The sequence below is a fragment of the Takifugu rubripes genome, chromosome 1, assembly GCF_901000725.2.
Source record: "Takifugu rubripes chromosome 1, fTakRub1.2, whole genome shotgun sequence".
In the NCBI taxonomy this organism is placed as follows: Eukaryota; Metazoa; Chordata; class Actinopteri; order Tetraodontiformes; family Tetraodontidae; genus Takifugu; species Takifugu rubripes.
Window position 1 is genome coordinate 23,426,684 of NC_042285.1, and position 23,239 is coordinate 23,449,922.

Sequence of the window (23,239 nt, forward strand, 5' to 3'; positions counted from 1 at the left end):
TCCCGTCCTCTCTTATCTGGCGCTCATGTCACTGTTGGTGATGGTTCTGCAGAGGCCCGGATAAAGATCTCAGTGCGGCGCAACATCGACAAACCACACGCAAGGCAAACACACATTGAAAGCACACAACATGTAATCAAACTATTACATTAAAGTGTAGCTTTCATTGTGCTTTTATTTTCATATCCCAATACCATACATCAGACATCTGTTGTTAACCTTGATGTCTGGTGGTTTTGGTACGAAGGTTTTGGACTTATAAAATATGAATTTCCCTGTTTTTAGCTTTGCTACTCAGAGACCTTCTGCTTTTTATAAATGTTCATTTGTTCATGTTCATCCCAACTGCCGAGTGCCTGTATTATTGATTGGAATAGAGGAAAAAAAAAATACTTCCGCTTTTAAATGATTTCAGATTAGTGCATGAGGCAAATCAGTGTGAGAAAAACACCTGATCTGTGTAGGAAAATAATATGCAAAAGAAGTATCATTGTTGCTGTTCCTGGTCCTGTCATAACACCTTAATTACATGTTGGTGAATCATATCAGAATCAGGAGCATCATTTCATACTGTGATAATTCTGAGAAATGATAAACAATTCAGAAAATTAAACTGAAATATTCTGTAGTGTGTTGATAGATATGGTAATGATGTCGTCGCATATCCTTGTCCCGAAACCTCTTGAGGGAGTTTTGGACAGCGGATTTTTCACAGGAGCCGTAAAAACCGGTGAAGCTAACAATTAGCTACCACTGTTTAATTTACACATTTTAATTAGAATGAAGCATTTGCACCCAGAGCGGGCTGGAAGTAAAGCCTTCATTAGCAGGATTAGACAGCAGAAAGAGCTGCCGGAGACCCAAAGGTGAAAGTGTTTCTGAGCCTACTGACCCGACTCAGAAGACGCAGTGCGGCTAATTGAGAGTGGCTGCACAGCAGACAGTCGAAAATATGACAAAAATCTCAGCTAGACCATTTTGGGCTATAATTTTACTGAAATATGGGGGGTGGAGCTTGATGATTTCTACCCCCACACAGAAACCTAGAGGCGTCTCCAGTCAGAGCCAATGTTACCTGAACCCCGTGGAAAATTAAATAGGAAGCAGAAAAAATAGATGTCTCAAGGAAATGTTGCCGATCAACTAATAACGTAATTGTTTCACGGTAAATAATGAAGTATAAGGACACTGAATAATTAAATTTTATACAATTCACTTGGGATGATGCTTATTTTACTCACATATCTGCTGGAACCATCGTAGTCACATCTTTCTATTTTACCGAGGCTTCCGTCAGAAAAGTAGAGCTTCTCGGCCTTGTGGTCCACGGTGAGCCCGTTGGGTGTCAGTACTTCCGAACTTATGATAATCCTCATGTTCTTGCCCGCCAAGGTGGATCTCATGATGCTGGGCCTCTGTTCGTTCCAGTTGGTCCAAAACATCAGGCTAGGAAGTGAAACCCACAGGTCATTATCTACCGCTGTCCTTTTTCGCTCAATAATTAAACAGCTGGAGGTTCCTATTCCGCAACCATGCACACAACCTCATCCGTAAGGTCTCTGTAGCCTGCTTCTGTAGCCTTGTTATCCTTTGACTGGCATAAAATAAATAATAAAAAGTTAAACCTACAATAACACATTTCCCTTTATATTGTGTGAGCCACTCGCGTATGAATACCAATTAACATTGTATATGGCGCCAAACTGCTGACCGTAGATACAGTCTGAGGCCAAGAAATCTATTATGTTAGTGGAACAAAAGAACTCAGAGACTCGATTCACCCTATCCAAGATAACATCTTTATATTTATAATTCTAACATGAGGAAAACTGATGCTGATCCTGCGACGGCTACGAATAATAACGAGAAATCTCTTCACCGCGTAGCCTCTTTCTCAGCCGCTCATTTGCACGAGCTTGTTGAGTTTCATTTCACAGCCGCGCCTGAAATCATTACCTACACAAACGGCTGCTCGTTTGACAGGATCAGCTAACAGCGTTTTGATTTATGTTGAGTTGACAAGCCCAAACTATTGACGGAGTTCAAACGTTTGCTAAACGCGGACAGTTAGCCTGCCATTGCAGGAACTTTCATCAGATAACTTTCCAAATGTGCCTCCTCGGATCCATGAGTGGGTATTTATGCAAACACGCCGTCCGTGTGCTCTGGTACTTTAACAAATAGAAATACATCAAGTGGATGACTAAAAAGCAGGAACAGTGAATCTTTAAAAGCCTGGAATAATGATGTCCTCCGATCGAGAGGGAGCCAATTCCATTTGTCTGCATTTATGTTACAGTAAGCAGCAGAAAAAAGAAAGAAATCAAGGGCTTTGAGAGCTCTCTCTGTGGCTCGCCTTGGCAGAATATCAACATATAAGCCAATGAATAGATAAATGGCGAGAGAGATCAATCAAAAAGTCTGTCTATAAACTGGTATGAGTCAACGGAACTGCAGAGTCATTTTCCCTGGTGAAACAGAACAGCAGAGTTATTTGCTCAGTGTCAATAAAGCAGAAGTTCTATAAACTTGTCTATAAAGCTGGCGTTAAGCCACAAAACCATATTTAGAATCCAATATCAAATATTATAGTCTCGAAAGCGTGACTGACTTTTGACACTCATCCAGGGCCAGCACGTGGGGATGGTCTTCCTCTGACAGCGCGACCACGGCCTCCCTGGCGAAGGCGCCCGCTCGGCTCTGGTCCAGGGTGTGTCTGCTGATGGTGGACGTGGTGGAGCTGGTCCAGTACAGGGTGTCCCAGGCCCGGTGGTAGGCCAGTCCCTCCACAGAACCCACATCTGGAAGGACATTTGCACACAACCTCTGAAATTCAACACTGGCTTTGTCGCATTAGTTGGGTTTGAGATCATATTTTGACTGACGGGAGAAACTCTGATCCTCAATAACGTTCGATACATATTTGCTGACTCACTTAGTGGCTGTCTGTTGTTTTTATATTTCCTCCCCGCTGCAAACCAATTGCCTAAACATATAAAACAAAATGCCTTTGGCAGCCTCTGAGGCCAGGGTAATACAGGTAGGAAGAAAACATCCAGAAATAGACCCTGAAATAGTCCACCATATTTCCTACAGAATATGACTTCCACTGTCCCCACAGTTCACATGAATAATAATGTGATGATGTTTTGGTGTTTTCTGCCCTCCACTGCCAGGTAGGGGACAAGAGCTTGTTTTTATGAGAGTTTTTCACTTTCTAGGATAGCAAGTACCCACAAAATTAGCGCTGCATTTCTGCAAACATCCCCATAAGCCAAGATAATAACTCAAATGCTGTGTTTCAGAGCATTCACTAAAAGAAAAAGCGAGCCTGGAAATGACAAAGCCAGTCTGCCAATGCACAATAGCTAAGCTTGTGTTTATTTTCATATTCCATGTATACGGTTTATGCTTCTGATATCCGATATCCTTGATAAGTCTGTACCTTACTATGCTTTCCTCCCCATAGTGGGACAATTGATACAGATAACAATAACCAACTACAGTGACATAGTTCACAAGATCATCTGTCAAATTAGTTTGAAAAATAACCAATAAAAGAAGGAAAACAAACTCCTGTTCCAGTATTTATTTTTTGCATAGCCATCCGCCTGAGTCAGCAAATCGCTAATTAATAGCAGTAAATGCAGCAGCAGCTTGGTGGTTCTTTCAGGCTGTTGATGGGGCTGGATGTAATTAAGTGGAAACACTGAATTTAATCAGGAAAATATGGGAGATTAACATCTTCACCTTCTAACGGCTGGAGCCAGACAGAAAATGTGAGACAGAAAAAAGGCCAGTGCTGTAAATTCTACACGGCTTAGCTGGCTAAATGTTTTGGCTCATGCTCTTATTTAACACCAATGAATTGTAACCAAAGAAAGAACGAAAGGGGAAATGGAAGAGAGGATGGCTGAGAACGGATCAGTTACATTCTGTCAGTGATGAGGGAGAAGGTGCTGAACTATGCTCCCAGTAGATACTTCCCAGAACGCCACAGGATGCTAGTCGAGCAGAACAGACAGAGACTCCGGCTTCTCATCTGACGGCAGTCATGCTTATCAAGACACGACTGACTGGAATGCAGTGAAGGAATAAAGGGAAGTTGGTGCCATTGTTCAGTGAGTGACTGGTGAATTACAAGGCTTTCAAAGGCAGAGCACTGTACCCGGCTGATTGCTCATTCCATTAATTAGATGTACGTCAAGGCCAACTGAAGGAAAAGCTTCTTAATGTACAATTTACTACACAGGGTATGATAAAAATAATATGAGGAGTCAGACAAGATTCATCCTGCACGTGTATGACTCCAGCACAATTTCACTTTGGCAAAACCAACTGTGACGTTTAGCTGTAAGCACTTGGGTCCAATTAAGAGACAAACTGTTGTCACCCAACAACAGCAGAATCATTTTCTTGGATTGAGTGGACAGAAAAAAAGAGAACTGAATGGGAGCCCGCTGTAATCCTGCTCTTTTCAGACCTCAGACCTTCCCGTGTTGACCTCAGAATTGTAGCACATGGGAAGAAAATTCTACAATACTACAGCTGTTTAAGTGGACCTTGAAAGGAATGAAGCGTGATGGGCACCACAGAAGAGCACAATAGAAGCACAAACATACTTTCCACGACAACAGATCTCCCCGTCCAGTCGTCGTTAATCATCTGGATGTTTCCGAAGTGGGCGTCGCTGTAAAAGATGCGGTTGGTCCCGGCTGTTGTCTGGCTGTAGTCAAAGGCCAGGGCGATGGCGCTCTTAAAAAAAGCCGGATTTTCGAACGGCTGAACGGGTGAATTGAGGTCACTTTCATCTGAAAGGTGAATGCTTTTCAATATGGTCCTCTCAGAGTAGAGCAGATAACCCTCGTAGCGCTCGCAGGCAAAGCCGTCCTCGGCCAGGCGACCGTGGGCGCAGGAGCAGGTCCGGCGGCCGCTGCCCAGGTGGAAGCACAGCTGCTGGCAGCCTCCGTTGCTCCGGGCGCACGGGTTGGTTCCTTTAAAAACCCAACACATGTTCAATTACTGCTGCCTGCTTTGGTTGAGTTGTGCACGGTGATAAATACAAAAAGTGAGGAGGAAGGAAAGACGTGAGAGGACTGATCTTCTACCCTTTTCTCTGCCTCTGTTGAAGACAGTCACATCCTTCAAATTCACACCCAGACCGCTCCTCATGGTCAAGGGCTCGCTGGTGTCAGTCTTGAAGCCACGGCGAATGGAACCGTTCGAGTGCGCCCTGGAACAGTAAACAGCCGCTTTAGAATGTGCAGTTTGCTTTCATCGAGCTCACTTTGGCACCAAACAGCATATGGACCTTTGTTGCAGCTACCTTCTACGGGCACAAAGAAAATATTATGGCTCATTAAATTGACAGTTCTGAGGTCAGCGTAACAGATGGTGCCATATCACCGTGGCAACAGAGTTTACAGAGTTGCACAGTATAGAATTAAGGGGAGGGGGAGGCATTTTAGCCATTCGCTGCCCATATGGCTGCCCAGCCAACACAGGAAGAACTGTCAATCACAATATCAGAACCTGTTTTCATTTTAGACTATTTCTTAAAGCATCGCTGGTTCCAGGTTTCCATCTGTTGTGGCACTGCTGTGTTATTCCTTTACTTTTTTAGTAAATAAATAGTAAATAAGGGAGGTGTTTGTGTGAAGATCAAATATTCAACTCTCAGTACGCAGAAATTGGCGTTGAATCCAGATGTAGTGAGTTTTTTCCTTGACAGTGATCCGGAGGTAAAGCTTTTCTTCATAATTTCACCTGAGAGCTTCCAAGGGAAGGGTTATTGTCAGGTTAGTATTGCAGACCAATTCATGGCTGCGCGCTGAAGAGAATAATAAATTACCTGTCAGACCAGTAGATGTAAGGGCCGAACACCGCAACAGAGAAGAGGTCTACGTTGGCTGCTGACAGCACAATCTCCCGGTTCTCACCTGTCTCAAGGTTTATCTTCTCGATCCTATCCGTGCGAGCATCGCACCAATATAATGTGTTTTCCTGCAAGAGAAATTTGAAATTCCGAATCACAAACATAACCTCTTAGGCAAAGTCATATCCCAGGTAGAAATGAGAGGAGGCTGCCCGGCGGGAGGGAGTGGAGAGCCGCTACCTCATAGTCTATAGAAATTCCATTTGGCCACATGACGCCAGAGTTGACCAGAGTAACCTGGTCGGAGCCATCCAGGCGAGAGCGCCCGATGCAGGGGATCTTCCCCCATTCGGTCCAGAAGAGATACCTAGATGAGAAAAAAAAAAAAAGGTGAATGAGTCAGAAGGCCCATCTCATTACATATGCTGGATTGATTTACATCTCTGTGTCTTTACTGAATTGTTTCAGCGCAACGCTAACAGGGAAACTAAAGCTTTGCTGCATGAATTGTAGGTTTTCAAAGTCGGCTACCCCTTCTGTGGGTGCACCGCAATGGCCCTGGGCTGGTCCAGACCTTCAGATATGACCACCGAGCGATAGGCACCATTCAGACGGGAGATTTCTATCAGATTGAAACCGTGGTCTGTCCAGTACAGGTTTCCTGTGTGGATGGGAGAGAAAGCAGTGGGGATTATTCAGTCCTTAGATGCATATATAGACTCAAATTTAGCTCAATTTGAGGGACGAACCAGCGATCCAGTCGACGGCGATGCCCTCCACCCGGCTGATGCCAGTGGTGATGACGTCCTCCCTCCACGTCTGGTCGCGCTTGGCCCTGGAAATCCGGTTCAGTCCCATGTCCGTCCAGTACACGGTGTCATTGCCTGTCAGAGGGGGGAAAGAAATGTGATGTATATCCATCACAGCCCGAAACAAAAACAAGCTCATCAAAACGGGTTCGACTGCAGCACGGCCCATTTCACCAAATGTGTTCTGGAGACATAAAACATGACGACATAAACACCCAACAGAGGACACTCACAGCTCTTGTTGGACAGTCCAGATTATAGAGAGGACACATTTTAAAGAACAATAATTTGCTTTTTGTTTTTGTAAATGTTATAGACCCCCACTGAATTCTATATAGCGCAGGATGATGCATGATGCATTGACAGTACTGCACTTAACTGCATCTCTGTGCTCGGCTGTCAGTTCTGCTGGCTATTATGAGGTTATGTGACATTACATGTGTATTTGCACCCATTTGTACAGCCCGTCTTTGCACTGGGTTAACAGGAGGCTCAGATTTGACAGGCACAGCCGCCTGGCTTTCATCTCCTCCTCTCTGGTGTCTTAATGGCGGCGTAAATGTGCACAAACAATCAGCTGCAGCCCTCGGACAAGCTTAGTAATGCTTTTTCTTTCCTGTTGCAGAGTGCGTCTGCTTTGTTTTTAGGCCTTCATATTTTCTGGGATGGCCATCTGTTCATTTCCTCTTTACCGAAAGCTCCAGTCACACATCAAGATCGATATCCACCTAAGATGGTACTTAGATACAGGAATACATTTCAGTCAGACTGCAGACTGACTCAAGCCTGATCCAATATTGTTGCAAACCTGGCGACTGACTAAGAGTGTGAACATGCTCATTTTTGGTGTTGATTCATACACAACTATCAGCTCAGATCATTTAAACGTGCCTCGATGATCATCTTGCTTAGTTTAGAAGGACCTGTTATCGGTCAGATGTCACCACGTTTGTGCTTCGCGTTTGGGAGAAACAGATTTGACGAGTCTGCAGCAGAAAACCTCACTGAATTCAACCGGCTCTAAATGACAATTGATCAGGAGTGATCACCGGGAAACCCATGAGCCCAGCGTTTGCCTCATAGTCCTGTGGAACAAGCCCCAGCTCAAAGGTACCAGCATTCCCCAGATGGCACCGGTGCCCCCCAGCAAGACAATTCAATTCGCAGCAGAAAGTAGCTCTCAGGGACAGCGACTGTCTCGAATCAGAAACCAAATTTGATTCAGTATCTATGTGATGTGCCTGTGAAGAAGATTCAATCGCTTTAACAGTGACGGTGGATCTCCTGCTGGTGGAACTGGTGGAAATACACCAGCAAGTGCTGTTGCCTTTAGGGGGATTACCATTCCTGAAACAATTGCAAACCTTTTATGGGTCGGGTGACATCCCCGTGAATGTCAGGCCCAAGGTTTTAGTGAGATAAACTCACCGTTGTTTACTGCTAGTGTCAATCATTGGATAGAAATGTACATCTGCAATTGCCCCCAAATGCATTAGATCTCTGACCAACAGAAGCATTTCAGAGATGGATGCAGGACAAAAAAAAAACAGGATAGTGCTGCATTGCCATCCTTCAACCATAAAAATGATTTCTTTTCATTTCTTCCTTGGATTTTTCTCCTTAATATGCCTTCCCTTAAAATGATGATAGTACTGGAAGAGTCTACATGGATTTAAATGAAGGCTATGAGACTTTTAGACGTTCCGACTCTAAAGCAGCTTTCATCTGCATTCTAAATATTTGCTATAGATGGGATCCTGTTCTGGGTTGCGCGCTCTATTCATATTTCATATTACAAATGTTGCCTACTCTCCATACAAATGCCAGAAGTGAGCCGTGTTGCTTATCCATTTCTCTAAAAAATTACTGTAAATTCTCAGTGCATCAAAATGTGGGCAGTTTGTTTCCGTTTCCAGCTTCGCAATTTCCCCTGCAAAGCCTTTGTTATCATGTTTCCGTGGCAGCCTATTACATATATGGAATGCTACAAGCCCATAGGATATTCATAGCATTTGTAAGTGTAATAAATGGATTATTTTTATCGTAACTATAGGGTGGAATGAAGCAAGGCCATAACAAACAACAGCTCAGACCTACGTTGGGCACTGCACATTCTCGTACCTTCACTGATATAATATCTCTGGAACTGCTTTATATTCAGGGTTTTTTTTTTCCAAGGGACTGAGAGGAATGAGGCTGATATTATACATGTTGAGGCTTCTATTAGAATGTCTTTCATGAACGCAGACAAGGACACATACACTAACACAGTTATGAGAATACCAAAAATGTCCTCTTACAAATAAAATTAAAAGTAATGTTGACGAAGAGTCTAGGTTCTGAGAAACTAATGGAGTGTTTTTAGGAGTTGGTCCATGCTTTTAAATATATGCCGATACCCCGACATGAAAACTGGACATGTTTGCATGTGGAAAGTGAGTTTTAAGACAATAGAGGTGATTTAGAGTGCACGCTGTACCCTTAATATCTGCTTAATATTCAAGGATGGAAATCCCCGGGTGGAGCTTGGTATCATACCTGCATGAAAGTCGACCCCCACAGCAAACAGTGTTCCTGTGATGGGCATTAGAGCCTCGCTGTTGTCATTTGGATCAAGAGCAACACCTCGGACTCCCTCGTGGATGGAATATATCAGGAAAGAGTCAACACCTAAAGCAGGAAAATACCACGTAAAGCCCCCGACAGAGGTATAACAGCCTCTCCATCCGTCCATCCACCCATTGTTGGTTACCTTCACAAGACACGCGGTCACTGCGCAGATTGTATCCGACGGTGCACGAGCAGCTCCGGGTGTTCTCTGAAGTGGGGAGGCAGAGCTGGGAACACCCTCCGTTGTTTACCTGACACGGGTTTCTTCCTGAATGTTAAGCACAACCGACAGACGTTAGGAGCTGATAGGAGCCTCAAGCCTGTGCCGTCCATGTGTGTTTCTGAGGGGCAGATAAAGAAATAAGGGTACCTTTCTGACCCTCTCTGTCGTACACCTTCATGTGAATCACGCCGGCGGTCTTGTTCCTCAGGATGGCCAGGTTCCTCCCATCTCTCTTGGTAACTGTTCCCAGCTGTCCCGAGTCCTCATCTGCCCACCACAGTTTGCCACCTGTAACCATCAACGTCACACAGCATATGCCGGTGTCATAAAACATATGCCTGGATCATAAATCACGTCTGCAGATGGAGCTGCGGTGAAATTACGAGTCACCTCCTCCCGTCTCCCTTCGCTGGAAGGGAATCTTGTGCATCAGTGCAAACAGGAACACCTACCGCACAATCGCCTTCATCATACTTTGTGAGCAATAATGGCGCACTTGGGCTCTCACTGTAATCCACCAAGACTGGCGCGCTCGCGCAAAAAAAAAAAGCCCTCAATAATTGAAACGTTCTCTGAGTCACTTTGAGATTAAAGTGTAGCAGACCTCCTTCCCCGCTCTTCCCGCTCGTCCTTAATGATGCATGCATCCTCCCTGGCTACTTTCATATTTAGGAATCAGGTTCTTCTCCGAAAATGCTCCACTTATCCGAAGAATTCGAGCCGGGTCATGTTTTCTTCTCTCTTTTAACTCGGGCGCAGCATCCAGCGTACAAGTTGGGCTAATTTAAAAGAACTCGCTAATAAAACGTGCGATGACCATAACGCCATATTTGCCTCAGTCGTTTCGGAAAAGGCCCATTTAAAACACGCTCAGGGTCAGGCCTGGTGCGCTGCCGCCACCAGCTCCTCCACGCCACCACCCACGTTTCCGCCTTGTGCAGACATCAGTGATTCAGAGTCAGCGCTCTGTCACAGACGTGACGAGAAAATCTGACTAAAATGTGGAGAGGAGGAGAGGCAGGTGCCTTCGCTGGCTCTCTCATTTATCTCTGTTAATGTGGTGAAGATGGAGCCAATTCTGCTCCCCCAATTAAAAACAGCCTAATGGATCCCAATAAAGGCAACAAAAGACCAGAGGGACTACTTGGTAAACAATTACTATGGAAAGAGCTCTAATCACCAGTTGCATCTATATATTTCCGGTAACATAATATTTCTGATTCATACTTTTGAAGACTTATATCTCCAAAGCCATCTTCAGGGATATGCTAAGCTTGTTTCTGCAAATCAGACACAGCTCCCACAAATGCAGATGACAGTCTACATGCAGTTTACAGAACATTTAACCTGGAGGGTATGCTAGCCCAGATTAGCTTTGCTCCCTCTGTTAATTTGAAGCCACAGGGGCTGCTGCCTGGATGTGATTGCTCGCTAGTGGCACATCATATTCAATTTCCTCTTCAACCGCTACTTTGATTCCCAGCTGATGGATCACCCACACCTTTCAAACAGAAGCCTTAACATTTCCCTCGAGTCAATCCAATCATCACGGAGCCCTAGAACCTGAGTGGATCGACCTGGTGTCACTAACTCTGCCTTCATTACATCATTTTACAGCCAGCTTGTAAAACTTAATGTGCACACAATGTAAAAGCCAAAGAGAAACATCAGCAGGTCAACATGTTTTAAAACACTCCAGTGTGTGTTTTCTTTTAATGGCTCAGCTGATTGTAGCGAATTCCGGGGCTTCCTCTGGCTAACCTACGGTGGAACTACTGGGCTATTGTGAAGACAGAGGCAGCACCCACCTCGGTAATCAAAATTAAATTACTCGATACCAAATGTGCTCCGCAGACCTGATTTTTAATATTCTCCACTCAATTACACAAATTAATTTATCAAGCCTTTGTCGGGAAAATTACAGACCAGCTAATTTTGCACGGAACATTTAAAAGCTAAAAAAAAAACAAAAAAAAAACATTTTTCTGCCTAGAACAATTTATTGCCCCAAACATCTTTCTAACCATAAATCCCATACTTAGGACATCATTGTATTTTTTAGTTATTTCATAAAGCTGCAAATGCAAACTTTCTCCACAAGGATTCGCAAAAGTCATTTTTTTTAGTTTAAAAAAATTAACCTGCGAGTGAAGAAACTGAAATTGAATTAAAAAAGCACATAAAAAAATACACAAATTATTATATGTGTGCTAATTGCAAATCTGCCTTCTGGAACAGGAAATGCTGTTGTGGGAACAAACACTGGACAAAACACACTTCTGAAGGAGCAACTGAAAGTGTTGGACACGTCCTTATTTTTCCCACATGTCTTTAATAACTGTGATTCATGCACTTCGAGCTGTATCAAAGATATTTGTTACCAGCAACGTTACAGCTGCTCATTCGACCGTTGGGAATCAGGAACAAAACGTGATTAATTGTGATCGATGGAGTCTGGCGTATCACCGTTTTGCTGTACCCAACCGAGCCGTTAGTCTACGTCGCCTTGAGTCGTGTCGCCCATTTTTCCCAACTGCAATAATGAAGTTGCCATTATGGAGCTAAAAAACCCTCCTCAGTCAGTGTTCTCGCTCTGAGAATCCTTTCTAAAAATTCAACAAAGAAGATGCCGACAGGAGCCGCAGAATTCTAACAACTGGAGGAAACAGTGGGATTCTGTTCTGCCACCACTGTGTTATCCTCCAACAGTGTAATTAATGCTGGGTGCACACACGACAGATGCGCACCGTGCAGGAAGATAGCGCCGCCGCGATTAATAACATGCTTCAAAGACGTAAACTAACACCCTGACAACTCTCTCCATTTTATTTTTCCTTAAAAAAACCCATTAATTGTATGTTAGTCTGGGTAAATTTGGCAAATAAACCAAATGATGTTTACCTCCCTCTCATTGCCATCCCTCTGTCAACAAAAAAAACAGGTGGAGAGAGAAAATTCCTGCATAAAACAACTAGAAACGCAGAGGAAATAAAAAAAAAAAAGCTTGATTATCACCCCAATAACCCGAGTTAGGATGAGCAGGTATCTTGGCATTCAGTGCATGTACTTTAATGCCAGAGTGATGTAAACTAGATGATGATTTAATCGCACCAAGTGTTGACTTGGATTTCAGGGCCCCTGTATATTAATCCAGCGGTTGATGGATGACGTGACTCATCGCATTCAGCACTGATAGCAAGAACCAACACATAATGAACATCCGGCTAGATTTTCATTACAAAGGGTTGAATCAATCATCAATCACTGCTACACTGTTTTAATTACCCAATGCCCCCCCCCCCCCCCCCCCCCCCCCCCCCCCCGCTCCCATGAAGAGCTACAACTGGACTAAATAGCTCCGTTCTGCTGCTACTCAGCTAGTTAAACGTGTAATCCCTGGACGCTCTCCAGCTAATCCCCAGCAGCCATCTCTGAGATCCACTCACCCATCACGGCCAGAGCTGTGCCTTGACTAAGTCCCTCTTCAGAGTCTCCAGCGCCTCCAGTCCACTGCCGTCCAGATTGCACCTGTTGATAGTGCCATTGGCCGAGCTTATCCAGTACAGTTTGCTGGCAGTGTAATCTATCGAGAGCCCTGAGAGGAAGACAAGTGAGGGAGGAAGAGGGGGTCAGAGCTCAGTGTGTTGGGGGGGCATCTGTGCTTTTCTACATACGCACAAAGAACCGGGTAAATGAGCAACGCCGCTGCAAACATTACGCACTAAATTCAACCGGGGCCGCCGCATTAAAATATTATCAGATTAATCACAGCGCTGCTGTGGATTCATTAAAGTAATCGCGATTAATATCCATTCATTATTAATTCTCTTTCATTTTGTTGGGCCAAAAAGGCTCAAGACGGAAGGTGATATATAGACTTACCACATCTTTCATTTAAATCACAGACAGACGATGAAAAACACAATTAATTATCTTGGATCTCGAGCTTCGTGAAGCCCGTGACGCGTCTCCCACCACGACATTAATCAGTCTGTAGCTTTCACAAGCTGACAGGCCGTGAGGGGAGTTTGGTCGAGTCCCCTTTTCAGAGTGTGACACCCACTTTATGTGGGTTGATTGTTGAGTCCTGGATTTATTTTGGGGGGGGGCAGTATGTTGTTAGAGTTGTCCACCTTGATCGAGCACTAATCCTCATCAGTGCAATTGTCAGTTTGAGTCATTGTGTTGAAAATTGTGAGCAGTGAATGAAATAAAGCGTGGACTTTGATGACGACACGTGAAGCAACACAAATATAAGTCCTCTTTTGTCACTATGGCAACAGGACAGTTTTGTGTGTCCTACAACACTTTGATAGCAGCTTCCTTCCACTCGGTGGAGTCGGGAATAATGGAGTTCTTTATAGGTTTACTGGATCTTCTGAGCAGCTCCAGCTGGCATGAAAAATAAATGGAAAAAAAGAGACAGACTGCTTTTTAGTCCCTGGCTTACATTAAGGGCTTTCATAAAATACTACTTAATTTATGGGGAATGGAAGGCCTGGAAGATTCTCAGCCACAATATGTCATTAATATATGCTCGTCCTCAGGTCTGAGCCATGATCATAACTGAAGCCGGTGAAATACGGCCCGATGGAGGGAGGTGTGACAGTAGAACGGGGACGATAGAGGTGTTGCTAAAATGAAGAGGGGAGCTGACCTTCAGCTGTGCCTCGAGATCTTCCCGCTCTGACACATGCGATTCTCATAGATGGGTGAATATGATGCTCACGTGCACATCGAGAGCCGAGCAATACGGAAAAACCTTTGAAGTTGAATGATTTTAATGTAAATTTAGTTTCCAAGCTAGCAATAAAAGTGTGTATGGACGCTCATACTCTTGGTGTGTGAGAAAATTAAAGGAAGCTTAGTTTGTTTTTGTTTTTTATTATTTTCTTCTTTTCTCTATTTTTTCTCTAACTTTTTCATTTTTATCTTAACTTGAGATTGATGATCAGTTGTTGCTTTGATGCTTGGCTTTTTCTTGCAAGCATATTGGTGATCTGCTGCACGAGTCAATGCTAGCAGATTTAGAGTCTATTTGCATATTTTAAGGGATTGCTTCAAGAAATGTGTCATTTTAAAATGTTTGTGAAGGTTTCAACTGAAATGATAGTTTTCCAGACAGAAGGTAAATAAAGCTAAAAAAACAAACTCGTGTCAAAACATCTGTATGTTTCCTCCACAAACAGAGATGCAAATACTTTAAGACTCTCTTGTTAGAAATTTCCTACTACAAGGAGAAGAAGAAGCAGAGGATGAAGAGGGAAGTCAAATAAAGAAAAGGAGGAAGAAGAGGATTAAGAACTCCGGGAATGGCTTTTCCAAAATGAAAAACACGATGGTTAAAGTGGGATGGCGGCTTTGAGCGTTGGGTAGAGCCGTAGAGTTGATTTGCGAGATGAAAACGTCACGTTATGAAGATGGCTTGGACAGTCGGCGGGTTTAACCAGCAGGACAGAGTAAAACCATTAACATTAGAAAGCACCAACTCTGCAGATGAAAATGGTGAATGCTTTTACCTGCAGAAGTGTATCTTTAGATGAAAGGATTACATGATTACAGCAGGCGGGACCATCCATTCATACATGACAGACAGGCTGCACATCACCTGGGGGGGGCGGGGGGGGGGCTTTGGGCCACATTACCTCACAAATAATCCCAGGAAATAAGTTGAAAGTCATCTATGAGTTTTGGAAGTCTGTCTGCAGCACTGAAATCTGGTGGCGTTGATAAAAACACCATAAAAACCAAGAACATAAAGTTCCTCTTTGTTTCCGGGTGTTCCCTCGTTCACCTCGCTGAGTTTGCACCTGAGTTTGACCCCCACCGTTGTGGCAGTGCCCGGTAGACAGCGAACGTGGGCGTTCATTGTGATTCCGGCTGACGTTGTTGAAACACGTCGTGCATCAACAGGTACAAGGACCACAGCCAGTGTAAAGTTGACCTTCACGCGCACGGAAACGTACTCCTGAACCGACCCAGCTCCGTCAATATAATAGGGCATTCGCATCCAAATGACTTCATCAGCTGCTGCAGAGGGTCGCGACCACACACAGATGAAAACAAATGTTCTTTTAGGGAGCGACCACTGCAGCACAGCATCTAATATGGAACATGCCGCATCCGATACGCAGCTAACGAGGAGTTCTCCATCAGCATGCGGCCCGGAGCTCTCGTACTGACCTACGGGATCCCGCTGGTTCTGGTGGAGGACTTTGCTGTTGCTCCCGTCCATGCTGGCCATGTTAATGGTGTTGCCATCTGTCCAGTAGATTTTCCTGCGCAGTGACATGTGACATAAATAACCACGCCGCCACAGTTGAAATCACAGGCAATAAAGCAACGGCGATAAAGGCCTTATTCCATGTAAAAGGCACGTCGGGAGGTTGTTTCAAGGTGTAACCAACCGTGGAATGATCCTTTTAAATGTCACGTTACTGGCACGTCGATACACAATACACAAAACCCAGCACTGCTCCCTCATTTTGTTTAGTAATAATCTTTATCGAGTCATGTGCTCTGCATTCTGCTGCGCGCTGAAGGTGACGAGGAAGTGCACGGACTGCTGTAATCTACTTACCCCCGGGCGGGGTGCACTACAAGACACCTTGGCTTATCAATGCCGTGGATGATGGAGGTCTTCAGGGACCCATCAAAGCGAGCCACATTGATCTGCGACTCGTCATTTTCCGAGCTGAGCCAGTATAAGTTCCTGGAAAGCCAGTCTAAAGCCAGACTGCGGCAGTTCACGATATCTGCCAGACAGGGCGAGAAACGAGGGGGGAGGGGAGAGGAAATGGAAAAAGTAGATGGAAAAATCTGGATTTTAGTGAGAAGTCTTGCTGTGGCTCGTTTATTACCTTCTGCAGCTAAATGTAATCAAGCACTAGAACACATGACTGTGCGCTAAAGCACAGATATGCTGCGATTCCCCATCATTGGTTCTGTTGGAATCCATGAATCAACACCTGTGTCTCTGCTCTCCTCCCCCGTCATTATAGCTTGATGCACACATCAATAGCACGCTGCGGTCCTTAACGTGGTGGAACTATACAGCCTGGAGAGCACTTACCTGCAGAAATGATGGTCTCCAACTGGGTGCCGTTGATGAAGGCCCGTTTGATGGTTTGAGTTTTGATGTCGGCCCAGTAGATCCTCTCCTCCGTGGCGTCGTAGTCCACCACCGTCACATCATCGATGTCTGGCACGGTGAGAGCCGTCATGATGTTCATGTACGGGTCGTCTATGTCCACGCCGCGGATTTCAGAGCGCCGCACGTACAGGAGGAACCTTTTCACCGCTGCCGAGGGCGAAAGGGCGGCCGTTTATGTGCTGTTTACGTGTTTCGGGCGAGAAAAGAAGGCAAGGACGTGGTTTGTGGCCTACCGAAGCACGACTGCTTGTTGGGAGAGAGCTTCATGAGGTGTGGACAGGTGCAGGACGCAGTGCGGTTGTAATTAATGAGACACAGATGCGAGCAGGGACCACGTCCATCATTCGTCTCACATGGGTTTGAAGCTGAGGGGAGGAGGAGAACAAGGTGGAGGAAGAAAAGCTGGGAAATGGTGTGAAAGCCTCAGCTGACACGACGTGCTTTACTTTTGATACCAATAGTTTAAAAGTGACAAGAAAATACAGGCACATATTTACTAACTGTGGGCTGAAATTGACAGAACTTTGAGTTCTGCTGCTGCTGCTTCGGTTAATTAAATTAAAGGTTAGTGCATTTAAAAAACTGTTCACACATTTGTCTGTATTTACAGGCGACAGCGTTTCAGTTATCCTGTCACTCTCCAGATGCAGTAGATCCACTTTAAGACGGTAATCTGTCAGCAGCCGTTGGTGCAGAAAGGCAAAATTCTGAATTTCATTAACTTTTAACTAACAGTGATCCTCTGCGAGCTCAACATTTACAGAACGTCTCTGGTTCCTCCTCTTCTGAATAAATCACCTCCGCAAACCTGAAGAGTGGCCAAATTTTTCAGCCGTTTCCTGTCAGGATGAGATGACATTCCATTTGTCATCCATCCACTCTGATTTCCATCTACTCTGGATGATTCATGCCAAATAAGCTTATTCAAGGATCAATTCCCAGAATCTGTCCGCCACACACCAGAAATCCACTGATCCACAAATACCACAAACGGTCGGGGACGAGGAAGAACGGAGCCAAAGTATCTATTTGCTCTTAAATGAGAGATGCGTGCTCTACGGCCTTCAAAATAATTACTTCATTTCACTTTCACGTATTTGATTTCCGTTAATGTGCCGTGGTTCGTCTCTGCATTTGGATAAAAAGACTTTCTATCTTTCTTCAACACCATTATGGAGATTTGCTCTACTGTTGGGGGACAACGACTCTGCTTCTCATGTTTTTCTACAATCAGCAGAAGAAAAAATATAAGCAGGGTGAAAGCAGACAAAAGAACCCGAAGGAACGGTAGAGAATGGATTCAAGCCTGGTTACGGCCGTAATAATGCCTATTGAAATGTTGCAGAAATCAGGGGGGAAAGGGTCCCATCCATCTACCAGGTGGGCTTGACACAAATGGCCCAAATATTTCATAATCCGCGCTCACAATTTGGGAGCTGCTTCTGCTTTTGCGATCAATCAAAAAACAATTTCAAACAATATAATTCTGAGGAAAAATATGCAGTGAGGCCAACTGCAAACAGATTTGGGTCCATTAATTGCAGCTTGGCAGGCTGATCTGCATATCAAATAAAGATTGGCTCACATATGCAGGCCTTCCGTCAGACCGCATCAACACTGGGGGCTTCTACAGTCCGACTCTTGGCAACGGAACCCCCAAAATTTCACTGCGACAGGTCGAGAAACGAAGCTAATGAAGCGTAAGAATCAGAATCCTTTTTTTCCACAGTGTTTTCAGCAGACCACACTTTCACGCTCATAAGTGATGGGACGCCTCTCTGGTTGGAATTTAAACTAGAGAAGGGGAGAAGGTGTCATGATGGGGTAAATGTTCTGACACGTGTTCTGAAAACACTTAATGCAGCTCCTGTCGGTCGCCTGCTAAGTGAAAACTCAATCAAATTAATGGCAATCAATCTCAAATCGATTAAAACGGGGAAGATTTTATGCCACAGGTTTGAGAAGTTGACATTTAAAATATAGTTTTAACACAACTATTCAACCTGCAAACATTTTCAAACAGGTTTTGACATTATTGTTGCTGTACATGTTATTTAGTGTCATATATCTATGTATGGAGCTACCTTGAGGCTGTCTGCTGGGGTGGAAAATCTGCAAGTCGAATGGCTGCGCGCTTGTCTTCTGGATAACAGTCACATTCTGCCCGGTCCATTTATTGGCTCTGGCTAAAGTATTGGTCCTCCAGTCGGTCCAGTACACGTTGCCCCCATAGAGAGAAACGGCAAAAGGATGGGAGAGGTATTCATGGCCCCGGAGGATTTCGATGACCCCGCTCCCATCGTAGAGTGCAGAGAAAATGGCGTCAGAGCTGTTGAAAAGAGATCACAAAGAAAACGGGCTGAAATCGAAGTTTAAACGTCATCGAGAGGCAAAAGGGGAAGGTAGAAAAATCAAAGCGTCAGGCGTCGGTCCACTGTTCAATTGTTCATGACTCACTTAAATCTAAATATGGTCACTGAACAAAGATCTCTGAATATTTGATGCCCTCCATTATTTAAAGCTTCAGTGGAGTCATGTAGCCTGGAATCTTCCAGCGTGGAACGCTGACTTTTCCCACTGCCTAATGTCAGTACCGTGCATCCGTCCAAACGATCCGCTTTTCCAGATGATCCAGAGTGAGTCCGTTGGGCCAGGCGCCCGTCTCCATGTCCTTGAACACGATGTGGCGGCCGACTCCGCTCATGGATGCAGCCTCAATGCGAGGGAAGGTGGCGTCCCAGTCGGTCCAGAAAAGGATCCTTGGAGTAGAAAAGGGTGTTTTCAAGTAAAAACTATAAACTGCTGCACACTGCATTTTCTGTTTTTTCAGAGATCCACATTGAGGGGCTGTTGGATCCATGTTCTATATTACTTAGTATTATACAGCAACTACATGCACATCACATTAAAATATGGACAATAACAACCAGAAGATGTGACCAACGTTGGGCCACTTGTTTTATTAGGACAGTTCAGCGATGCCTGGACATAAATTCTAAACGATGTGTCCAATGACAGGAGGACAACAACCCTGCAAACACCTGTGTCCCACTCTCCCACCCAGAAGCTGATGTAATGACGGAAAAAAAAAAGGATTCGAGCTTAAATCACACAGTGACGACAACGGAACAGTGTTAGAAAGAAGTATCCTTGTCCCGATCAATAACGTTATTCGCTGGATAAGGCCTTCCTGATCAATGATCCACTCCTTTAAGTGGATTCAAGTAATTAGATTAGAATTATTGCCCTGGACTGGAAATGCACCCTTAGGCACCAAAAGCACACATAAATCCTACTCTGTGCAGCCATGAAATGTAGCCATCCTTCCAAATATGGAAGAATTCTGTGGGAAGGGGTGCACGAGCAGATTACTCATCCCTTTAGAGAGCCAAATTGATTTTAATAATGTCGGGGTGGTGCGTTAATCCTAAACGCACCGACCACAATGTACAACTAGGAGCGACCTCACAGATGCTATTATGCATCTGTGACATCAAGTGTCAAACACAATTTCAAGAAGGCGGCGACAAAAAAAAACCCAAAAAACCACCCAAAAACATATTTTGGTGAAAATTGTAAAATGTTCCAAGGATAAACGCACATAACGATTTAAGACTCTTTCACAGTGGAGGCCAGAAGGGTGCTGGAGCCCGAGCCAGAGGCAGAATTACACCCTGGACTTTTTACCAGTCCATTGCCTTCAATCACATTTAGGGACAATTTAGAGTCTCCAGTCGGCTTAATGTGCAGGAAACCACTGTACCAGGAGGGAACGTGTGCAGGCACACGGGGAACATGCAAACTCATTCAAAGCCGCCGTTGCTAACCACTGCATCATTGTGTTGCCCTAGAAAACTTTTACATCTATTTTCCTGAGTGACTGCAGGGGCATGGTGTTGAGTGGAGAGCTAATGTGCCCAGAATAATTCATCTGCATCATGCTACTCTGCCCACAATTTTCTACCTAATGAGTACCCACATGAGGTGTGTCGATACTCGGCGTTATCACCCACCACAAAGAAACAAAACAAAACCAAAAATTAATAAATAAATAAACTTTGTGTTTATAGAATCCGGATCAGCCCGGCACAGTGAATTTATACGTCTTTTAGTATTTTATTTAGTTGGCAAAATGAAGCCCAGTTTGGAAACGTTCAGCTCTCCTATTAAACTACATCATATTTAACCACAAGCACAACTAAATGACGCAGTGTTGCCTTTGTAAACAGAGGCTTTCGCACATAATGGTCATCATTTCTTCTCGCGTGTATACTGGGAGGCCCAGCGACATCTGCTTGAGTATAAATTCAAATGCAACGGGCCAAAAAAAAAAGCAAAAGAAGATTTGTCCACATTTTTTCCCTTTAAGATTACACAGTCGAAAGTGTCAGGATTGTTTATATGTTCTTTTATAAACTCTGTGTTATTTACTGGGGATTTACAGCTACCCTATCTAAGCAAATGTAATTGAACTGACGTGCATGTGGCGTCCATCAATGTGCACACCAAACTTTAATTAAAAACAAAAAACAAAAAAAGTAGAAACCACAGAGACGACTAAAAGAACCAAAAAGAATAAATGAGCTGACAGAGCAGCAACAGCCCAGAGAGCAAAACACAGATTAGCAGACATAAAACCACAACCACGTGCTGCGTACCAACACACACACGCTGCCTTTGGGAACTCAATCAGAGTCCTTAGAGGAAAATAATATTGCAAATGTCCAGAATCACCAGTCAGAGCCAGATCAATGCTTCATTTCATGGAGTGTTGATGGCAACTTTCCATCAAGTTACTCAATCCCAAACAATACCTGCTGCCACGTCCTCAACGGTGTCTAGCATCAGCAGCTAATAGGAAGTGATATCCCAGTGAGACAATGTCCAATAATGCAGTTTGACATATTAAAGAGGCTGCCCGCCCCCCCACATAAAAAGTGGGAGAGGTGCAGTCAGTGTACTGCAACTAAGCCACAGATCAATAAATGTGTCCCCGAGTCTCAGTGGGATGAAGAACCAAGTTTGAGAAATCAAAACATTTTATTTGGAGCTTTTTGGTTTGAAGGTTCTGCTTAAGGAGTTTTAAAGGGGGAAAAAGCATTAAGGTTGACAGTAATGTATGGAATATATCATAAACAAATATGACAATATGACACTGCTGCCGGCGGGGGGGGGGGGTCATTTTAAAAGAGACACGAGCGCAGCACTGGTACTGATGTCCTCAATATCTGCTAGCTTGCTGGGCCGGAGCTCAGTGGGCTTCTAACCCCGAGGAAGATGCGGAAATGAGAAACGGAAGGCAGCCATAATTTTACCACATTCCAATAATCTGGACGCATGACCGACCGCATGGCTGGAGGCAGCCTCCACGTGGGACAACGTACCCTTGCCCTGGGTCAAGAGCGATGGCTCGTGGGTGCTCCATGCCTCCAGCGATCAAGGTGGTGCGCATATCTCCATTAAGCTTTGCTACCTCGATCTGATCCAGATTGCTGTCGATCCAGTAGAGTTTGCCGGTGATCCAGTCTACAGCCAGGCCCTCCGGGGTGGCCAGCCCGTGCTGCACCACCACTTCGATTCCTGTCACCCCTGAAACAACGACATGGATGGTAGAAATCTCCACATTGTTCCGGAGCATTAGAAAAGGTCACAAATACTCCTGAGTAAAGCTTCTTGCACTGTAATAAGGGTTTTCCCCCACAGCCTATCACACCTGCCTATATTCATTCTACAGTCCTGCGTGGTTACTACCAGAAGGTGGTTGCTACGGCTCAGCTAAAGCAAGGAAAGAAGGTCTGAAGCTTCATTTCATGCAGTGGAGCTGTATTATTTTTTCATAGGGAGATCCGAGATCAATTTTTAAGGAGAGACCTTATCAGGGGACTGTATCACACCGGAATACATGAGGAGAGTAGAATAGATGTGTGGCATTACCACAGATACCGTCAGAGGAATCCATTAGAGCTGCTCTTGTACATATGAGCAAATCATGACTGTTTCCAGTCGATGCATCACAGTGCCTTCAGAGATCCCCTGTGGTAAATGCTTGTGTGCTGGCGTGTGTGCGTACCACCGGACTCTGAGAGCCGTCCTCTGTAGATCTTATCCTCCACCACATCTGTCCAGTAGAGCAGGCTGTGATTAAAGTGGAAGTCCAGGGCGATGGTGTTCCTCAGCCCCGGCACCAGCAGGCTGTAGTCTCGCTTGTGAAGGTCTATCCGTCTTATCTCGTGTCGGATTGAGAAAATTATAAACGCCTCAAAGGGATCTGAATGAAGAAGGAGACAGCAACAAAGATTTTACTGTTTGTTTTTTTTTTAAAACCCCTCCCGAGGCTGTGCGATGCTTCAATGATGTCTTCACTGAAGTGTGACCTCCTGCACAGTTCTGGACATCGTCAACCAGAGGACAGGTGGATTCTGTGATGTGACCTTTGACACTGGTGCTGCTCACGTCACTCCTTTCAATATAAAATTAAATCCCGTTTAAGAGGCCAAGATCTATATTTGCAGGTCAGTCGGGTGTAATTTTGGCCTCCGCTGTTTAAATAACACACAGAGGAAACAATA

At 44.6% G+C, this 23,239-nt stretch overlaps 1 protein-coding gene across 1 annotated transcript in view; it reads right to left on the reverse strand.

The window, feature by feature from the left end:
• Positions 1–23,239, reverse strand: part of lrp1bb (low density lipoprotein receptor-related protein 1Bb) — a 176,482-nt gene that overhangs the window by 43,006 nt on the left and 110,237 nt on the right. Inside the window, 21 exon segments of the mRNA XM_029843977.1 lie at positions 1,242–1,446; positions 2,612–2,801; positions 4,623–4,994; positions 5,109–5,233; positions 5,852–6,003; positions 6,116–6,242; positions 6,407–6,536; positions 6,625–6,759; positions 9,223–9,354; positions 9,437–9,562; positions 9,665–9,805; positions 12,964–12,984; positions 12,987–13,112; positions 15,701–15,795; positions 16,098–16,272; positions 16,590–16,817; positions 16,904–17,035; positions 18,755–18,999; positions 19,265–19,429; positions 22,055–22,259; positions 22,741–22,938. Coding sequence (XP_029699837.1) covers positions 1,242–1,446; positions 2,612–2,801; positions 4,623–4,994; positions 5,109–5,233; positions 5,852–6,003; positions 6,116–6,242; positions 6,407–6,536; positions 6,625–6,759; positions 9,223–9,354; positions 9,437–9,562; positions 9,665–9,805; positions 12,964–12,984; positions 12,987–13,112; positions 15,701–15,795; positions 16,098–16,272; positions 16,590–16,817; positions 16,904–17,035; positions 18,755–18,999; positions 19,265–19,429; positions 22,055–22,259; positions 22,741–22,938 — 3,425 coding nt within the window.